Source organism: Bos taurus, chromosome 17 (genome assembly GCF_002263795.3).
Source record: "Bos taurus isolate L1 Dominette 01449 registration number 42190680 breed Hereford chromosome 17, ARS-UCD2.0, whole genome shotgun sequence".
NCBI lineage: Eukaryota > Metazoa > Chordata > Mammalia > Artiodactyla > Bovidae > Bos > Bos taurus.
The window spans coordinates 71533445-71553856 of record NC_037344.1 but is presented as its reverse complement, the minus strand read 5'-3'; the positions used below and the strand labels follow the sequence as shown (position 1 = coordinate 71553856).

The following is a 20412-nucleotide window of genomic DNA, read 5'->3' as shown; positions in this document are numbered from 1 at the left end:
AAACCTGATTGGTCTGGATTAACAAATACCTTCCCACCCATGTTCACTCGCTTTGCCCTCGGGCTGCGTGCAGCTGCATGCAGGGTCTCTCAATCCCTACGTGGTGTTTCTGCCCTAACTGATCGGCAGACACAACCACTTTCAAGGTGACATCACTCTTCACAACCACAGGTTAGATGTTTCATCCTGATTCCGGGACCAAAATCCTATCCAGGCACTGTTAGGTCCCGGAATCTAGGTCCACACTGCTAGCAGTTAAAGTGCTCCTTTTCGATTAAAACCAACCAAGCCAAACAAATACACTCTGACAAACATGACTTCCACTGCTGCTGCGAGCATTGCTAAACTCTTCCCATCACCTGGTTCTTCAGTAACAAATTCACCTTGAATTTCACTTCTTCAGAAACCAAACTGTCTTACTGGTCTACGGTCTGTTTGTGGCTCTTTGGATTTGATATCCCTAAGGGTTTTTTTGTTTGTTTGTTTTTTGGTTCACGTTAAAGCAATATGTTCAAATCACAGACTATCTGGTCCAACTGCCCATCTGATGGCTGACTTTCTTCTACAACACTCCCACCAAGTGGCCATGGGGACCATGCTTGAACACTCAGAATGACTGAGAACTCACTGCCTACAGAGGCAGTCAATTTCATCTTTGAATCCCCTGCCGGAAGAACTGGGGCTGAAATGCACCTCCCTGTGTTTCTACCCGTTGACTCCATACTTAGGGCCATATGGAACAAATATAAACCTCTTACACACGGCCCCCTTCAGAGATCTGAACCAAGTGACAATATCATTCCTGTGTTTGTCTTGCTGGATAAATGTTCCCAGTGCCTTCAACCATTTGCTGCTATGAGATGGTCTCACCAGCGTCATCTCTCTCTTTTCTGGCTGTACTCAAAATGATCTATATGCCACACATATAGCCCAGAGCCAGACAGATTACAGGTGTATTCTGGACACTAACCCTCTCATAATGCAGCCTGAAGACTAAATCAGCTTTTCTGCAGCTACAACACTCAGTCGACTCACACTGAGTTTATGAACAGCTAAACACCCCTAAATGCCACACATATGGCTGCTAAGCTCACTGCATATTCATGTCATTGTTTTAGGGAGAGTAGGAAGTTGGAAGGAAGGTTCATTTAAGAAGGTTCATTTTACCACACTGAAACTTCATGAAACTTGGGTCCCAAAAATTCAACCTAGGATTTTGCATTTCTAATAATGCATCAACCTGTGCTTAGGTTGCTGGCCCAAATGATTAGACACACTAATGATGGGTCATGGACTAGATTTCAGCTTAGGCAAGTCAACTTTGATTTATTTCAGCTTCCCTCGGAATGCCGCCTTCTTCAAAGTTACTCGTCTTTTACATGTATGCTTTTGATTACCAGAAGAACTGGCAGAAAGAGTATAAGTGATTCAATACAAAGATACTAACCACGGAAAAATACCCCAAAGATAAGCATCCAGTACATTAAGGATGGTATATTTATGATTTTCCATGGGAATATTATACCTGAACACTTTTTCCTTGATTACAAATATCTTGAAAAAATACTCCTGTGTAGATTTTCAAAGATATTTCCACTTCGCTTATTTGATTATTTCAATTCAAAGAAAGTAGAGTGGGTATTGTCATACTCATTTACAGATGCAGAAACAGAGCTAGAAAGGTCATGACCTGTCCTGGGGGAGAACCAGGATGGAACCCCAAGCCCTGGGATTTCTAGTCTGGTGCAGTTCCCCCTAGGCCATGGCGCTCTAACACAAGAGTGTCCTGCTCCTGGCCTCAGAGCACTACTAGCCAAGGAGCGCTCCTCTAGCTGCCAGCCACACGTGCTCCACTTGCCCCTGCCATCTAGATTAAAAAAAAAGGTGGGGGGGCTCAGTGAAAAGCTGTCACAACACTTAAGAGAGCCCAAACTCTAGCCATCATAAAATGTAAGAGAATTAGTCCCTTTAACTTTGGAGATCAGGAAGAGATATCAAGTAATTTGTCTAAAGCTGCAGTCGCTTAATAGCAAAACCAGGATTAGAGCCTATTTATACACCCGATTCAACGCGCTTTCTTTATACCACATTGTTTCTCAAGACGCACGTAGGCAGCTGTCTGTTACCTTGCATGCTAAGTCGTCTCAATCCTGTTTGACTCTTCGCAATCCTATGGACCGGAGCCAGACAGGCTCCTGTGTCCATGGGATTCTCCAGCCAAGAATACTGGAGTGGGTTTCCATGCCCTCCTCCGGGGGATCTTCCCGACCCAGGGATAGCAGCCGCGTCTCTTACGTCTCCCGCGCTGGCAGGCGGGTTCTTTACCTCTAGCACCACCTGGAAGCCACAGGGATCTGTGTCTTACCTATAGCTAGGACACTTCTGAAGATGGGGCCTGCTGTGTGTTATCTACAACTCAGGCAAGTGATGGCTAGAGATCCTGCCAAACTCCTAATTCAAGGGACTGTGGGTGAGGAGATAATCAAAGAGGGACAGACGATGACAGGTTGAACTTGCAACCTCCCAGTAAACAGAGTTACGTGAGGTAGCCCATGAAGGCAGACTTCTTCCCCTCAACAATACTGTTACAGAAGCTGCCCCAGGACTTGGAAGGATGTGTGCATCCATCCAGGACTTGGGTCAGAGATGTAAAGAGGTGTAAAGACAGCGGAAAAGGAGACAATTATGAGGCTGCCACAGCTACGGGTGGTCTTTTTACAAAGCAGGCTAAATATTTAGCTACAAAAGGACCCTGTGACTATATAAACACTTATAAATATTTATATGGTGTTTAATTCACTTCAACAATCATTTGTTGAGCACCAATTATACACAAAGCGCTTTATTTCCAAAGGCATGTCATACTGCTATCCTCAAGAAACTTAATAGCTTCAATAATATGGAAACACAAGTGGGAACTTCAGCAACCCTGAGGAGCCAGGAAAGGATTTGTTGAAGAGGAGACACCCAAATTGAATCTTAAGGTCTGGGTGGGAATTTTCCAGCTGAAGAAAAAGCTGAGCAAAGACAGAGGCATGGAACAGTGCAGCATCTGAGCAGCTAGAAGCAGTGGACGGGGCTGCAGCCCAACGTGCGGGCAGGGAAGGGTTACAGCCCAGAACGAGGCCGAGGCAGAGGGCCTGACGCCGAGCATCCTGGGCTTTGGCCTAAACTAATGACGTGCCGCTCAAGAACAGATCACTCTGGGAACGAAGGAGAAGGAGGAATTTGAAGTTGGGAGGCAGGAAGACTGACTGTGCATTGGTTCAAGTAATTCAGATGATGAGAGCCTGTGCATGGATGTATACGTAGCAATAGGAATGTATAAGATGTATCAGATAGGTCATATTCCAGAAAAAAATGAGGCTACTGAATGACGTTTCCTGAGGGGTGAGGTCTCCTGATTTAAATATTCATCTTAGGGTTTTTTCTCATACCTGACACTTCTGTCATCAGAGCTCCCTTCTGTCGGATCTCCCACAAAATGGAGGTGATCACTGCATTTTAGTGTTGGTCAGCTAACATTAACATGGACTATGAAAGTTTACTGAGGGTAAAGAAGGCCTTGCAGGGATGGGCAGGGCTAGTCATGAAGGCTGAAGCAATGGATTCGAAGCAAAAACAAGGAACAAAAGTTTAAGCTCCTCAAAAAGAGACAATGAAACTCCATCAGTTCAGCTCAGTTGCTCAGTCGTGTCTGACTCTTCGCGACCCCATGGACTGCGGCACACCAGGCCTCCCTGTCCATCACCAACTCCCGGAGCTTGCTCAAACTCATGTCCATTGAGTCGGTGATGCCATCCAACCATCTCATCCTCTGTCGTCCCCTTCTCCTCCTGCCCTCAATCTTCCCCAGCGTCAGGGTCTTTTCCAATGAGTCAGTTCTTTGCATCAGGTGGCCAAAGTATTGGAGCTTCAGCATCAGTCCTTCCAATGAATATTCAGGACTGATTTCCTTTAGGAGTCACTGGTTGGATCTCCTTGCAGTCCAAGGGACTCTCAAGAGTCTTCTCCAACACCACAGTTCAAAAGCATCAATTCTTCGGCACTCAGCCTTCTTTATGGTCCAACCCTCACATCCATACGTGACAGGAAAAACCATGAAAACTCCATATGTCACTGTATTGCCTGGGCTGGCCCTGCTCTGCTACAAAATCCATTTTCAGGCAACTTGGGTGCACTATGCCAAAACTCTTCCGTGTGAGTCACTTAAGTCTACACAAGGATAGTAATATTAACAATAAAATACACCCTAGCAAAGAAGAACTGTAATTTCTGAGCTGAGGAGCACCATACAGGGACAAGCTAACCCAGACACTGGGTCTTTCGAAATCGTGTCCCTTAAGGCCTTTCCCTCTTGACTGACTACAAGTGAAACATTGGCGCCTGTATTTTTACTTCCAGTAAGTATCATGTTTAATTTGGAAATCTGACAAATACCAAGAGCTCCTGCCCCACAGTTCAGTTCAGTTCACTCGCTCAGTCGTGTCTGACTCTTTGTGACCCCATGAATCGCAGCACGCCAGGCCTCCCTGTCCATCACCAACTCCCGGAGTTCACTCAGACTCACGCCCATCGAGTCAGTGATGCCATCCAGCCATCTCATCCTTGGTCGTCCCCTTCTCCTCCTGCCCCCAATCCCTCCCAGCATCAGAGTCTTTTCCAATGAGTCAACTCTTCGCATGCGGTGGCCAAAGTACTGGAGTTTCAGCTTTCTTTCCTTCCAAAGAAATCCCAGGGCTGATCTCCTTCAGAATGGACTGGTTGGATCTCCTTGCAGTCCAAGGGACTCTCAAGAGTCTTTTCCAACACCACAGTTCAAAAGCATCAATTCTTTGGTGCTCAGCCTTCTTCACAGTCCAACTCTCACATCCATACATGACCGCAGGAAAAACCATAGCCTTGACTGGATGAACCTTTGTTGGCAAAGTAATGTTTCTGCTTTTGAATATGCTATCTAGGTTGGTCATAACTTTTCTTCCAAGGAGTAAGCATCTTTTAATTTCATGGCTGCAGTCACCATCTGCAGTGATTTTTGAGCTCAAAAAAATAAAGTCTGACACTGTTTCCACTGTTTCCCCATCTATTTCCCATGAAGTGATGGGACCGGATGCCATGATCTTCGTTTTCTGAATGTTGAGCGTTAAGCCAGCTTTTTCACCCTCCACTTTCACTTTCATCAAGAGGCTTTTGAGTTCCTCTTCACTTTCTGCCATAAGGGTGGTGTCATCTGCATATCTGAGGTTATTGAAATTTCTCCCAGCAATCTTGATTCCAGCTTGTGCTTCTTCCAGCCCGGCGTTTCTCATAATGTGCTCTGCATAGAAGTTAAATAAGCAGGGTGATAATATACAGCCTTGACGTACTCCTTTTCCTATTTGGAACCAGTCTGTTGTTCCATGTCCAGTTCTAACTGTTGCTTGCTGACCTGCATATCGGTTTCTCAAGAGGCAGGTCAGATGGTCTGGTATTCCCATCTCTTTCAGAATTTTCCACAGTTTATTGTGATCCACACAGTCAAAGGCTTTGGCATAGTCAGTAAAGCAGAAATAGATGTTTTTTGGTACTCTCTTGCTTTTTCGATGATCTAGTGGATGTTGGCAATTTGATCTCTGATTCCTCTGCCTTTTCTAAAACCAGCTTGAACATCTGGAAGTTCACTGTTCACGTATTGCTGAAGCCTGGCTTGGAGAATTTGGAGCATTACTTTACTAGCGTGTGAGATGAGTGCAATTGTGCGGCAGTTTGAGCATTCTTTGGCATTGCCTTTCTTTTGGATTGGAATGAAAACTGACCTTTTCCAGTCCTGTGGCCACTGCTGAGTTTTCCAAATGTGCTGGCATATTGAGTGCAGCACTTTCACAGCATCATTTTTCAGGATTTGAAATAGCTCCACTGGAATTCCATCACCTCCCCCAGCTTTGTTTGTAGTGATGCTTTCTAAGGCCCACTTGACTTCACATTCCAGGATGTCTGGCTCTAGGTGAATGATCACACCATCGTGATTATCTTGGTCGTGAAGATCTTTTTTGTATAGTTCTTCTGTGTATTCTTGCCACCTCTTCTTAATATCTTCTGCTGCCCCACAGTTCACAGTAATACTGAGAGAATCAAATGGGAGAAAAAGAGGCAAAAGCTTTTGTGTGCTGTAAAGTGCTAAACAAGGTCACAAGCAGCCCCTGTGGCTCACAGGAGAAAAGAGGTAGATGGGGTCTCCATGTCACGGCTTGTGCAAGGACTGCTCACCAGCGATGATCATAAAATCATTCAAATCTTTCAAATGCTGATGAGCAGAGTCCACAGCACCTTAAGGGCCTCCCCTAAGAATTAAAAGTAATGTACTCTATGAATTTAAAAGTAACACCTAAAACAAGGAGATACATCTTTAACAAATCAGCTCTTTCTATAAAACCAGCCTCTAGAATGAAACTCTGTCATAAACATGCATGTAAATAGATAAATTTATATGTGACTAGATTGTTAGACTCATATTTTATTAGAATTAGAAAAGGCTTAGTTTCTACACACTGTATTCCCAGATTTCTTCCCTTCCCCATCTTTCTTACAACAGGAAGACTGAGGTCATGGTAGAAGCCAGACTAAACTACAAACTTCCTGACTCCTGGTATAAGGCTCCTTTTTCCTCTATAAAGTGACACTTCAAACAAAAATATAACAAAACCCAGATTTTTAAAATGTTAGTATCACATGCTTCGAATCTTCGAAGAACTATACATCAGCAAATGACCCCTATTGCATCCTTCCTGTTCATGCTGTATACAACTACTGAATTATCACACATCCATAAACCAAACCGTGTCGCCACAGAGAGCGCTGGTCTTCATAACAAGAGCCCCTCCCTGTAGTGTTTGCATGCAGTTAGAACCTTCAGGATTTGGCTGGATTTGCAAAGAGAACCAGGGCAGAGCCCATTATCTGCTTTACTCACTACCACAGGAGAATCTAGTCAAGCGTCTTATCATTTAGAATGAAAATTAATTGGGTAAATAAAAAAAAATTTAACATAATTTTCTTAATCCTTCTCAAATACATGTTTCATATTTGTGAAGCTCTGGTTTATAATGGCCTAGGGTGAGTGACCTGTCACCGAACAACAGGGCGAGATGGATTAAGCAATTTAACTGTAATAAGAGTTTCTCCTTCTGCTTCAAGGTCCAGCTCAAATGTCGTCACTTTAATGAATCTGTCCTTGATCCCTTCAGCATTAATTCCTCAGCAGTCATTTATTCAGTGCCAAAGCCCTGAAGATACAAAAGTAGATCAGATCCAGTTCCTGCCTAGAGCTCAGAAATAATTACATAACAGTGTTTGATAAATGCTCTAATAGAGGTATCCATAAAGGGTTAGTGGAGTCTAACTTCTCCTGGAGCAACTGGAGGAGACTTAACAGGAAGGGATATGTAAGCTTTGTCTTGGAGAATGCGTAAGAGGTCACAAAACAGAAGATGGCAGGTCGTTCTAAGCAGGAAGATAATAAAAGAGAGCGTATGAAGGATGTTACGATGTTCGTTTTAGAAGGACAACCCAGGATAGACATCAGGGGTAAGGAGTTAAGTTAGAAGACTGGCAGTGATTCAAGCAAAACATGACATGATTGCAGGCACGAGGTGGGAGAGGGAAAGAGTTTAACAAAAGGCAGGAGATAAATTTAGCAGAACTTGATTGTATGGGAGCAAGAACATGGAGGAGCCGGGGATGACTCTCAAAGGCTTGGCAAATGAGTGGGCAGTGAGGCCATTAACTAAACTAGGAAATACCACAATAGAAGATAAGAGCAGGCGGAAGAAGGGAGGCTCAAATTCCCTCTGAGGCATTCTGAGTTGGCAATAAGGCCTCTACTTTGAGGTCTTGAATTATCTCCCTTTCTATGCCAGAAATCACCCTTTCCTGTGAGCTCCAAGGCATCGTGTGTTTTTCGAACCAAATTATTCAAATCTGCTGCATTGGGACCTCCCTGGTGGTCCACTGGCTAAGACTGTGCTTCCGACACAGGGTGCTCCAGTTTGATCCACGGCTTCCCAGACAGTGCTGGTAAAGAACCCACCTGCCAGGGCAGGAGACAGAAAACGCTCGGTAGGGAATCAATCCCTGGGTCGGGAAGATCCTCTGGAGGAGGAAATGGTAACCCACTCCAGTATCCTTGCCTGGAGAATCCCATGGACAGAGGAGCCTGGCCGGCTACAGTCCATGGAGTACCACAGAGTCCGGCATCATCTGTCGACCAAACCGCAACCAGCACAGGGAACTGGGTCCTGCTGGCCAGAAGCCGCAGCCAAGAGCTCAGGCGCTGCAACTAGAGACAGCCCGAGCTGCCACCCAAGACCCGGGGCAGCCAAATAAATGAGTCGTGGCTTGTTTGGTTTTTAATCTGCTGTATTTGCAGAATTGGGGCCTACCTGAAACCATGGGGAAAGGTGCCAGGTCTTACTGATCTGCCCGAGGCCCTTATCTAGGAGCCTTAGGCACTGCCAGCCCTCAAAGGCTGCATTCGTGAAAGGCACCTCCATCAGATACTGGAAACTGCCCGTGAGCAGGCATCAAATCAACGCCCCAGACCTGCGCGAGGCTCTTCTGCAGCGTCTGTCCAGCCCCGCCCCACGGCACCCGCTCTGGGCCCCCCATCCCGTTCTCCCCATCTCCTTTGACGGGCGAACAACTCCGCGACGATTCTTTCCGCGTCCGGGGTGGCCGGGCCTGCAAGTGGCTGACCAGCCCGTCCCTGCAGGCGCCTGCCCCATCCGGCCGCACTGCCCGGCTCTCGGGTGGGCCGGACTCCGGGGCTCCTCACGTCCTGGGGAACTCACCCTGGCCTCTGGGAGGCAGTCCAGATCCCCTCCCCATCTCACCCAGGGAGCCCGTGGGGACACCCACCCGTCCCCCCTCGCCGACCGCATCCGCTCCATGGTTATTGGCCACCCGATGGTGCAAGGGTCCCTGTGTAGGGGAGCGCGGCCTTCCTCCCTTAACTCTAGAAACCAGGCCTCGGAGGGCGGCGGCGCGGCCTCCAGCCCAGGCTCCCCTCCTCCGGTGCCCTCAGTCCGTGTCCAGGGCGCTGGGCCGGAGTCCGAGGCGCGGCGGGAGGGTCCATTCACCTTCCCGGTCACCTTGCACACCGCCCCGGGCACTGATTGGCTGCGCCCCGCAGGGGCGTGAGCAGAGGGAGCGGGGTCCCTCAGGAGTCCTCCGGGGCGAGGGCACGGGGGTAGAAGGCAGAGCGCATGTGCTGGCCTGGCCACTGCCACCTCCTCCTCCTCCCCCCGGGGGCGAAGGGCAGCAGGCAGTCTAGATCTGGACAAACGTGCGGACTTCAGCCATGGCCGGGTCCGGGTTTGAGTCGCTGGAGCAGTGCTTGGAAAAACATCTGCCACTCGCAGAACTGCAGGAGGTCAAACGCCTTCTCTATGGCAAAGAGACCAGGTGCGTGGAGCCCAACTGGCCAGGCAGGGAGCTTGGGGTGGGGGTTGGGAGGCCCTTGGGGCCAGCGGGTGTTGGTCTGGGGGACCAGACAGGGGGCTTCAGGGTCTGAAGGGCTCTGCAGGGGCGGTGGTGAATCCTGGATTGGAGCTGAGACCCTGAGTTCTATAGATGGGACCTCAGGTGTGCAACCCAGCGTGACCCTTACAAGCCTGGAGGGAAGGGACAGTTTTACTCTCTTGTGCTTTCCCTGTGAGCACCCAGCTTTCTTTCCAGCTTCCAGTGGCCCGCTTCTCCCCCGGCACCAGGCCTGTCCTCTGGCTGGCTGTCTAGGTCGGTACCTCCAGCCAGAGCCCCCATCCCACCCCAGGCCCACTGGAGGTCCTGCCCCCAGCTCCTCCTTCCCGCAGTGACCGGCCTCTGGCGGGTCCTGGGACGGAGAGGCCCCTGAATCTGGTTGGCGAAGGGACCTTTCCCACGGGCAGGTCCCGGGAGTTGGCTCCCACGCTCGGAGCTAACGCCCAGCCTGCTGTGGGCATCTCTGGGACTTTCCAAGGGCAGTGTACTCCTGCACGCCGGGAGTGCAGGGCTGGAAGACACTTGCCCTTCTGCTCCGGTTTCTCTTCGGTCCACTTTTCTCAAAGCAACCGGAAGATGTAACTCAGATCCTGCTTAAAACTCTATAAGGGGTTCCCACGGCCCTTAGAAATGAACTCTGACCCTATGCAACTCCTGACCAGACATCCTTCCACTTTCCTGCCCGTTTGTGGGCTCCCCCCATCCAGCCACACCACACACTCCCTGACCTTGTGGCAGTGGCCTTGAGGCTCCTGGGCAGCTCCCCTGAAACTGGAGGGGGTTACTTGGATCAGAGGGTCCCAGCCAGCAGCTCGTGTGGCGTTCTGGCAGGGGTGGGGACCGGACCTCAGAGCCCCAGGTGTTTCCACAGCTAGTGGATGGTGAAGGCAGAGCAGCTGTTTTTGGGGTTAGCGTGGTACAGAACTGTGTCCAAAAGGGCTCTTCATACCCAGAGAGGGGTGCCCGGGACTGCCGACCCCCCTGGCCCCTCCAGTGGGCTGATGCTGGATTACTGCCTTCCGTGGCACCTGTGAAGGCCCACGATGGGGGAAACCTCTGAGAACTGGGGCTCCTAAGGAAGGTGCCCTGAAGCAGGGAGTGTTTAAAGGTGAGGTAGGCACGTTCCCCTGGGAAAAGACAGAGCCTGTGGGTGTCAGAGAGAGTGCTGGGAAAAGAGAAGTAAGTTTCCCACGTAGGTGACAGGCCAGGACCCGTTCGAGAGCTCAGGGTAAAGGCTGCCTTGTGGGAAGGACTCTGTGTGCACATCTGGATCACTCCAGAGTAGGGAAGGATTGGGTGGAAGCCACACTGCATGTATCAGTGACCACCAGGCCTCTTCCTGGGGCTCGGCTCACAGTAACTGAGTCAGTGGTCCCCCCTTTTCCACTCTTTCTACTTTTCCCTCTTCTTGATTCTGTTCCACTCTGTGCTAAGCCCTTCCAAGCTTCACTCTGGGGTTTTAACCATTTGTACTTATGATTGGGTGGGATTTGGCTATGAACAGATTGCAAAGTGAAGATAGAAACTTACTCATTTAAAAGTTCATCTGTTCATGGAACTTTCCTGGAGGCCCCATGGTTAAGAATCCACCTCCAGTGCAGAGGGTATGGGTTCGGTTTTTGGTTGGGGACCTAAGATCCTGCACGAAAAGTGAAAGAGTTAGTCACTGAGTTGTGTCTGACTCTTTGCGACCCCATGGACTGTAAACTCTGTCCATGGAATTCCCCAGGCAAAAATCCTGGAGTGGGCAGCCATTCACTTCTCCAGGGGATCTTCCCGACCCAGGGATCCGAGCCAGGTCTCCTGCATTACGGGCAGATTATTTACTGTCTGAGCCACTAGGGAGACCCCAAGACCCCACTTGCCTAGGGGCCAAAAACCCAAAACACAAAACAGAAGCAATATTGTAACACATTCAATCAAGACTTTAAAGAAATTATCCACATAAAAAATATATTCAACCAAGTCTTTTGTTCATTTCTCATGGCCTGACTTGGGTATGGCTGCCTCTGTGGGGGCCTGATGGAGTCCTCCCCTAGACTCCTCCTTCACTCCACACAAGACGGGCTTCTCTCTGAGTGCTTACTGCCCCCGAGACAAAGGTGACGCTTAGCAAGTGTTTACTGAGTGAGTGAGCTAAATGGGCCTTTGCTTGTGCCAGGCAGATGAAATCCCCGAAGAACGTCAAGGCACAGTTTAAGACAGCCAGAACCAAGAAGCATTTATTCATTCAACAAACATTAATTGAGCGTCTATTTTTGTCTCAAGCACTAGAGGTCCTAGGATGAGTTAGCCACGGTTCCTGCCCTCGAGGGGCTTTCCGTCTTTTGATGGTTGTCCCGCCCTGCAAGAAAGTGTGCAGGGAGAGCTGGGGGGTTTTATATGGACGGGGTTGGGGCAAGTGGGGAAGGCTTCTGGGGCGCCAGGCTTCAGCTGCGTCCTGAAAGAGACTGCGGAGTTGGTCTGGAGACAGGAAGGGGCTCAGCTGCTCCGGGCCAAGGTGCAGACAGCAGGGGACAGGCCCGTTTGGGGGCTGTGGGTGTAGAATACTGTGGGGGCTCGCCTAGGAGAGGAGGCAGGAGTAGTCGGGGTGGATCCTGGGGGCTCCTCCTCTGCAGAGGAGGCAGGATTGTCCTGATGGGGCTGGGAGCCTTCAGAGCATTTGCAAAGAGCAGGTGGATGGTGGAGAGGCCTAAAGCGGGTAGAGTGCCTGGGGGCAGAGAGGAGGAAGGGTTCCGGAAGTCTCAAGAGGCGGTGCATACAGCCAGCCTGGCAGAGGGGGCTTGGGCCCTTGGGTGGCCCGTGTGGGTTCACCTGATGAGGTGCAGCTGGGGGGCAGGCCGACGCGGTGGGGTGCTGTGACAAATGACCGTACACCGCATGGCTTCAACCAGGGGAATGTACCCTCGTGGTTCTGAAGACCAGAAGTACAGAAGCCAAGGTGTTGGCAGGGGCACGGTTCCAAAGGTTCCGGGCAGCGCCCTCCCGAGGCTTTTCTGGTTTCTGGCGGCTTCTGGCGTTCCTTGGCCCGTGGCGGCATCACGCCAGCCTCTGCCTCTGATTTCACACAGTCTTCTTTTCTCCCCATGTCTCACCTCTGCGCCTTCCTTTTAAAACCCAGCACTGGCTTTTAGGGCTCCCCCAGGTAATACCAAGTGATCTTATCTTGAGATCCTTAATGGCGTCTGCAAAGACCCTGTTTTTCCCCAAAAGTCCTCAGTCACGGGTTCTGGGTGTTAGGACGTTGGGCTATCTTTTCTGGGGGAAGGGGCGCACAGGTCAGCCACGGCCCGTTAGAGACTCCAGAGAGGTGGTGGGGGCGCTGGCTTGGGGTTGTCCTAGGGACGGCCATTGCAGGTGAAGGGGTGGGTGTGGAGGAGAAGTCCAGGGGGCAGAGGAAGCGGAGATTTTGTGGGAGACTCCAGAGGCAAGGATGAGAGGTTGCAGGACCCGAGGGCCAGTATCGAGGAGGCAGCTCAGACTGGGCACAGGCTGTCGGGCGGCTCAAGGAGGTCTGGAAGGATGGGGACCTCAGGGAGTCCAGGTGGCTTGAGCAGTCAGAAGGCTGGTGCTTCCTAAACAGGAGAGGAGAGCCTCAAACAGCTGTCACGGGGAACTGTGGCCGGTCTGCAGGAGAGAGGGAGTGGCGCCCAACGTGTGTCGTGCCCAGCGAAAGAGTGCAGACGGAAGAGTGGAGTGCACAGAAGGGCACCTCTGTGCGTGTGGCACACACGGAAAAATGTGGGAAAGAAGCGGGAGACGTTGTGGAGGGGGCTGTCTCCAGATCCGGGACGGAGGGGAACTCACTTGACATTCTCCACTGTTTGATTTTTCATTTCTTTCTCTCCCCACGAGCCTGTGTTTCTTTTGTAACAAAGCTCTGGTTTAATTATTTAAAATGCAGATCCATTAGAAGGGAAGGAGAAGTTCCAGAAGCCAGAGGTTGCCAAGGAGGCAGGGGCTGGGCTCCCTTGGGCAAGGCCTGCCTTGACCCCACTGGAAAGGGGTCTGTGGGGCCAGGACAGGAAGTGACGGGCTTTCCTTCTTGGAGTCGCAAGTGAGGCCCTCAGGGTGGGGCCTCAGCCACCAGGGTGAGGGGCAGAGAGCCCGCTGCAGGCACCGAGGGAGGGCTGAGGGCCGCAGAGAGCCCGCGTGTGAGGTCCTGGCCTGTTGGCTGGGCTCCGTCCGCCGCAGCTGTCTGGCGCCCCACCACCTCCTGAGCCGAGCCCCTTGGTGGACATGGGACACGGTTGGGGGCTGCAGCTTGAGGGCCAGGTGGGTTCTCCAGGAGGACGTGGGGCAGGGCCAGGTGATGGCAGGCCAGGATAACAGGAGGGCAGGGAAAGCCTCCAGGCACCCGGCCTCAGGGCTGGGTGTCCCCAGGGAGCTGGGGTGGGGCGGGCCGGCCAGAGGCTGCAGGACCAGCTTACAGCTGGGGGGCTTGTGGACCTTGGGCGAGCTTTCCCAGCCGACGTCTTCCTCCTGGCTGAGGACGGGCCGCCTGCCCGGCCCCCCAGCTGCAGCGGTGACTTGTCCTGGGGGGCGGGGCACCGTCTCTGAGGCCCCCACAGCAACAGGAGGCAAGGTGTGTGCTCTGCAGCTATTTCTAACCCGCCGCAGCGCACGGAGCCCTGACGAGTTTGAAAAGCAGGCTGACTGTCAGGGGCGGAACCCAGCTCCAAGCTGTCAGGGAGCCGTCATGGAAAGCGCCTGGCAGGGGGGCGGTGACCGGGGGCTTGGGCTGACAGGGCTGTGATTTTGAAAGAAAAGTCGTTAAGAAAGGGATTCAAAGTGGGAGAGGAGTATTATTAGATAACGGCTGTCAGGCGATTTTCTGAGGCATTCTCGGGGTATTTCGTAACCCTCTCGCCCCCTAGATGGTCAGCACTTCCTGGGCCCTCTCCTGCAGGTTCCACCCCGGGCGGGGGCATGGAACGGGCATCAGTGTTTGCCGTTCGGCCCATGGTCACTTTGGTGGGAGGTTTTGTCAATAATCCACTTACCTCTGTTAATGAACCACACACCGGGATGAGCCCTTCAGCCTTCGGTCTGGACGCCTGGGCCCCACCTCGCCCGTCCGGCACCGGGCTGGGAGCCGCCCTCTCTGCTGGTGGTCCCAGCAGGGCAGGGGTCCCCAGATGCTCGTGACCCTCCGTCCTGCCATCAGTCCTGGCCTCCTGCTCGCCTGTCTCCTTACAACCTGCTGTGACCGCACCCCCCCCCCCAGCTCACAGAGCCCTCTGACTCCAGTCCACAGACGTTTGGGGGACTCTGTCCCCTCCCGCCTATGCTGAGACTTTAATCCCCGCCCCCGATTTCAGCAGCTTGAACATCAACCTCTTGACTAGGTTCCCGGCCCTCCTCTGTGGGGCCTCACCGCTCTGCCCGCCGGGGCCCTTGGGGGTGGGTGGCCCCCCCGTCCTGCTGCTCCGCGCCAGCTCCCCACACGTGGCCGCGGCCCTGGCCAGCTCCTGTGCCTTCCTACCAGGACGCCGCACGCGCCCCTTCTCAGCCGGAGGAGCGACTGTGAGTGTCATCACGTGCCGCGGACCGGCTCAGCTCACCTGCCCTCTGCCTTCCTGCGTCTAGGAAGCTCGACCTGCCCGGCGCTGCTCTCGAGGCCGCCTCCAGAGGGGACTTCGAGCTGCAGGGCTATGCGTTCGAGGCCGCCGCGGAGCAGCAGAGGAGGCCCCGGACTGTGCGTGTGGGGCTCGTTCAGAACAGGACCCCGCTCCCCGCGGACACCCCCGTGGTGAAACAGGTTAGGCCTCTCCCACCTGTAGAGACTTGACCATGGTCCCCGGGTGGTCGACCGGCTGCTCTGCCCTGGTGTGCCCCCCCCCACCCTCCAGCCATGTTTCTTTTCTTTTTCTTTGGCTCCCACCCCTTTCTCTGCCTCCCTCTCCTGGGGTGGAACTTAAGTTGCCAGGGAGGAGGCCGCCCCCGGGCTCCTGCGCTCTCTGTTGGAGCCCTGCCTCCTGGGCTCCGGCCAGCACACGTCTGTCCAGCCCGTGTGCCTCTGCCTCGCTCCTTGGTGCGGGAGTCATCCGCCCAGCCTCCATCGGGTTGCAAATCTGTCTCCTTGGCCAGTCCGGGTTGTCAGGAGGTCGTGGGGGGTCAGGGATGTGGTCCTTGCCTCCCCACCCCGCCTCCAGCACCTAGAACTTTGCTCCCAGCCCAGCATCTGCGGGGCCCTGTAGTGGGGAGACCCAGTGTCTCTGGGTTTCAGCCTGGCCCCACCGGGTTCCACTGGTCTGTCTCTAAACAAAAAAACTTCCAAATGTCTCCTGGGAGCCAGACCGCGGGCTGAGGACACGGAGAATTTGAGGATGCCAGTCCCAAGGAGCTCGTGGGGTCCTGGGATGGGAAGGCCCGGCGGGGAGCGGTGCCGCTGTCGGGGCGCGCGTACCCCGGTTCTCGGCCCCGCCGTGGGCGTGCACCCCGACTCTCGGCCCCGCCGCGGGCGCGCGCACCCCGACTCTCGGCCCCGCCGTGGACGACACATGAGAACACACGAGAGGCAGGTCAGGTCGGGGGAGGGGGCTCGTGCTGTTAGAGGGCGCCGCTGGGCGTCCTGGGAAGATCAGGAACACGCAGGGACAGACCTGGCAGGACTGGGCCTCCCCACAGCCGCAGACACAGGGTGTCCTGAGTGACCGGGTCCCAGCGCTGGGGCCAAGGGGCAGGTGACCCGGGGGAGGGCTCTGGAGGGTGGTGGGCCCCTCTCTCAGCAAGCAGCTCACATCTCAGCAATGCCACGAGGCGGGCAGCCTTCTCCCCATTCTCCAGACAGGGAAAACCGAAGCTCAGCGAGGCGGCGTCCAGCGCCTGGGGGACCCCAGGGCCTCTGCCCCTCCGCCTTTGCCCACGGCTTCGAGCCGGAAGACTGTCCCCCATCCCAGAACCTCCCACCCCGTGCGTCTTCCTGCAGCAGGCCCGGTGGAGGATGAGCGTTAAAGTTGGCCTCAACCAGTAGAACCTGAGGAGAAGGCAGTGGCACCCACTCCAGTACTCTTGCCTGGAAAATCCCACGGGCGGAGGAGCCTGGTGGCCGCAGTCCATGGGGTTGCTAAGAGTCGGACACGACTGAGCGACTTCACTTTCACTTTTCATTTTCATGCATTGGAGAAGGAAATAGCAACCCACTGCAGTGATCTTGCCTGGAGAATCCCAGGGACGGGGGAGCCTGGTGGGCTGCGGTCTATGGGGTCGCACAGAGTCGGACACGACTGAAGCGACTTAGCAGCAGCAGTAGAACCCGATGGGCTCTCACGCTCGTTGTTTGACTCGCCAGGTCACCGCTCTACACAGACGCATGGAGGCCGTCGTGGAGGTGGCTGCCATGTGTGGAGTCAACATCATCTGCTTCCAGGAGGCGTGGAGTAAGTCCCTCTCCCCACACTTTCTCTGCTGCTTGCAAAACCTCACTGTCTTATCTCCACGTCGCCGAGAGCATCTGCTACGTGATTTCTTAAAAATCTCCTTTTGTTTCTCATCCCTCGAGAGGTTCTTTGTCAACAGCACAAGCAACCCCGGAACCCACTCCTCATGTGCCTCAGGCTCCCCTCTGAGCCTTTTAATTCTTCCTCGCAAAACATCCTGCCGGGAGAATCCCTGCACAGAGGAGGCTGTGCACAGCTGCAGTCCATGGGGTCTCAGGAGTCGGACAGGACTGAGCGACTGAACACGCGCGCGTGCACACACACACACCCACACACACACACAGCAGAGAGCAAAGGTGTGCATCCCTTCTGCCTCCGGTGCCTGGCAGGTCATCCCGCTCTTCACATTTCCCGGCACGTGTGTGTTTGCACTCTCGGCTGACACTTTTGATATGTCTGTGTCTTCCGTTAGACTGTACACTCCATGTGGTCAGCGCCTGGGTGGTGGTAATTTTTCCCATCCCAATCCCCACCCCACCCCCATTTTTTTTAACATTCAAAAAATTTTGATCGTAAAGCATGCATGTTGCTCCTATCGGTACATGTATAAGTCAGCGGTGTTAAACACAGTCGCAAAGTTGTTTTAACTGTCATCACCGTCTCGACCCAGACTTTTTCGTCATCTCCAGCCAAAACTCTGCACTAACTCATCAGTAACGCTCCCATCCCTGAAAATCTCTATTCTACTTCTTGTCTCTATGAATTCGACTGCTCTAGGGGCCTCGTGTAAATGGAACCTCAGTATCTGACCTTTGGTGTCTGGCTGTCCCACTGAGCATTGTGTTTTCAAGATCCATCTGTGTTGTTGCGAGCATCAGACTGGCCTTCCTTTTCATGGCCGCATAATATCCCGTGGTTTGCATGGATCACATTCTGTCCATTCTTTCTCCTACCCCCATTTTGTCTTTAGTGGCTTGAATAATCCTTGGTACATGACAGATGCTAAAAATATTTATTGGATCGTTTAACCAACTTCTCTTTCTTGGAAAACTCCCACTCATCCATCAAGGTTTAATGTGGACACCCCCTCCTTTTGGGGGCCCTGGGGACTCCCCTGCACAGAACTGAGCGCCCCACCAGGTTCCCATTGAGCACCGCATCTCGGCTGGCATCTCCTGAGGGCAGGACGGGGTCTAAGTCCAGAACCTGCCTTGAGGAGCGCTGGTTCAATGAATGGGGGACCCCCCTTTTCCCTCTGATTTGGAAAATGTGGTTAGAACTTTGCAGCCAGCCTCCCCCAACCTGCCTTCCACATGCTGCTTTTGAACGTTTGTTTATATTACAGGGGTTGTGAAAACAGGAAAAGAAACCATTAAAATGGAAATGGAGAAATGTGGAGAGCTTAGCAACCTGAAATGAAATCGGAAAGGGAGGTTTTATCCTCTTGGGGCACTTGAGTCTCTCCTAATGCTCTGAAAGCTGCGAGTGAGCGGTCACTAAGGATCTTTCTTTGTTATCAACAGCGTCCTTGTTGGCCTCCTTAAAATAGCTCATCCGTCTTCACCCCAGGAGCCTGGGGAGTCGAGCCGGGTGCCAAGGCCCCTGGGGCTGCTGCCAGAGTCTGCTGCCCCTCCGCTGCCTCCGTGGGCCACGTCCCGGGCGGCCGAGGTGACTGAGGTGCCACCGTCGCCCAGGCTGCCAGGGACTGGAAGGGACCGGGGAGCCTGGTGCCCCGCTTCCTCCTCTGTGGGATGAGGAGTCACTCACTTCACAGGGGTATCGGGACAGGCTGCCTCTCACCAGGCCTGGCACCGTGCTGGGCACACGGCCTGGGTTTGGGAAAGGCTGTGATGACTTTAAAAAAAAAAAGCACCACGTGAGAGTTAAGTTTTATTGGGGGCAATATGAGGGCTGCAGCCCAGGAGACAGCACCTCAGCTCTGAGCAGCTGCTCCGAAGGGGTGGGGGGGGGGCAGTCTCTGTGTGATTTTGGTCACGGGGCAGTGCATGCGTGTGTTTTCTGGTAGAAAGTTTCTGCTGGTCCCGTGAAGCTTCAGTTCAGGGGAACAGTCGTCACTGAAGGATTTTCGAGCTTTTCTAGACACGAGGGCACACAGGAGGTGGCTCGTAACATCAGCCCCTGAGAACACCTAACTCCCTGAAAACCTGTCCTGCCAGTTTCCCAGGGCACAGTGCCCCGTTTCTGCTCTGACAGTGAACTCCTGCAGGGGGTGCTGAGGGTCAGCAGCTACCACAGCACAATCATCTCCTTGCAGAGGTAGATGGCAAGCCCCCCAGGCAGGTGCCAATTTGTGGTCGCCAGTTGACAATCTTCACCCACAAAGAGGCCACACACGGCCCGTGCTGCAACCAGGTAGATTCCTCCTCGGCCACGTCCCACAGCTTTCCCACAAACCTTCCCTGCAGGCCGGTCGGTTTCAGAGCCGTCCAGCGGCATTAACACTGTGTAAATGCCAAGTAAATAGTTGCCTCTGTGTGGCAACCTCAAGTTCTGCTTTTTCGGAATGTTGTGGAATTTTTTTTTTTTCCAAACATTTTCCACCCTCAGCCGGTGGGGGAACCCACAGGTACAGAGGGCCAACTCTGCACGGAATTGGTCCGAAGAAGGAATTCCGTGTTCCAAGTCACGAAGGAAAAGACTTAACAGCTCAGCAGGAAGCGGGCAAAGGGTACGGAAGAGATCACCTGGAGGATGAATCCAGAAGAGCCAGTGACCACGCGGCCGGGGCTCCAGCTCGCTGGGGACGCAGGAGAGTGCCGTCAGACCGGCGGATGTGCAAGCGTGTGCGCGAGGGGGGCGGAGCCCGCTCAGCCGGAGTGCGTTCTCCCCGGTGCCTACCCCCTGCCAGCCCCCCGCCCTACAGAGGAAACCTCCATCGAGAATCTGGTGCCCTGGCATTCTTTGAATTGTTACTGCACGTGTATGTACCTCAGCGAGTTATGAACCTTCCTGTTGAGTTAGCCCTCTCGATGGTGGGGCATCATCTATCCAGAGAGGACAGAAATCATGCTTTTATCCCCGGGGAGCACTCAGCCCATCCAGCGTGTCCCAGACTTCTGCTGGGGTCATTACACGAACGGCTTTCCTCATTCCTGAAGAGGCCTCGGCCCCCGGGAGAAGGAGCATTCCTACTGACGTGGGAGGGTCCCGGCACCGTCCTCGGGGACCCTCGGACACCATCTCCAAGAAGCCTCGGCCTTGCTTGTAGCAGCCTGCAGGTCAGCCAGCAGTTTCTGGCTGTACCTTGTACAGAATTGTTTCACATATGGTTTAGTCACTAAATTGTGTCTGACTCTCGCAACCGCATGGACTGTAGCCCCCCAGGCTCCTCTGTCCATGGGATTCTCCAGGCAAGAGTACTGGAGTGGATTTCCATTTCCTTCTCCAAGGGGATCTTCCCAACCAGGGATCGAACCCGCATCTCCTGCATTGGCAGGCGGATTCTTTACCGCTGAGCCACCAGGGGATCCCTATATGTGTGTGTGTGTGGTTGAAA

General features: G+C 53.3%; 1 protein-coding gene and 1 long non-coding RNA gene across 7 annotated transcripts in view; one reads left to right on the top strand and one right to left on the bottom strand.

The window, feature by feature from the left end:
- The first annotated feature begins 9311 nt into the window (after positions 1-9311).
- Positions 9312-20412, top strand: part of UPB1 (beta-ureidopropionase 1) — a 29277-nt gene continuing 18176 nt past the window's right edge. For 5 of the 6 annotated variants that reach the window (XR_009490946.1, XR_009490944.1, XR_009490945.1 and 2 more), the window contains exons 1-3: positions 9312-9438; positions 15103-15274; positions 16808-16895. Coding sequence is in view for 3 of the 6 variants with exons in the window: in XM_024977052.2 (XP_024832820.1) it covers positions 9335-9438; positions 15103-15274; positions 16808-16895 (364 nt within the window). In the remaining 3 variants the exon portion in view is untranslated. The remainder of the gene's footprint in view (positions 9439-15102; positions 15275-16807; positions 16896-20412) is intronic. The other variant, NM_001101050.1, reaches the window with a different exon arrangement.
- LOC104974710 (uncharacterized) lies at positions 11709-15103 on the bottom strand. The gene is made up of 2 exons (XR_812501.4): positions 14517-15103; positions 11709-13088 (listed from the first exon to the last, which is right to left on the bottom strand). It is a non-coding gene; the product is annotated as an uncharacterized lncRNA (long non-coding RNA).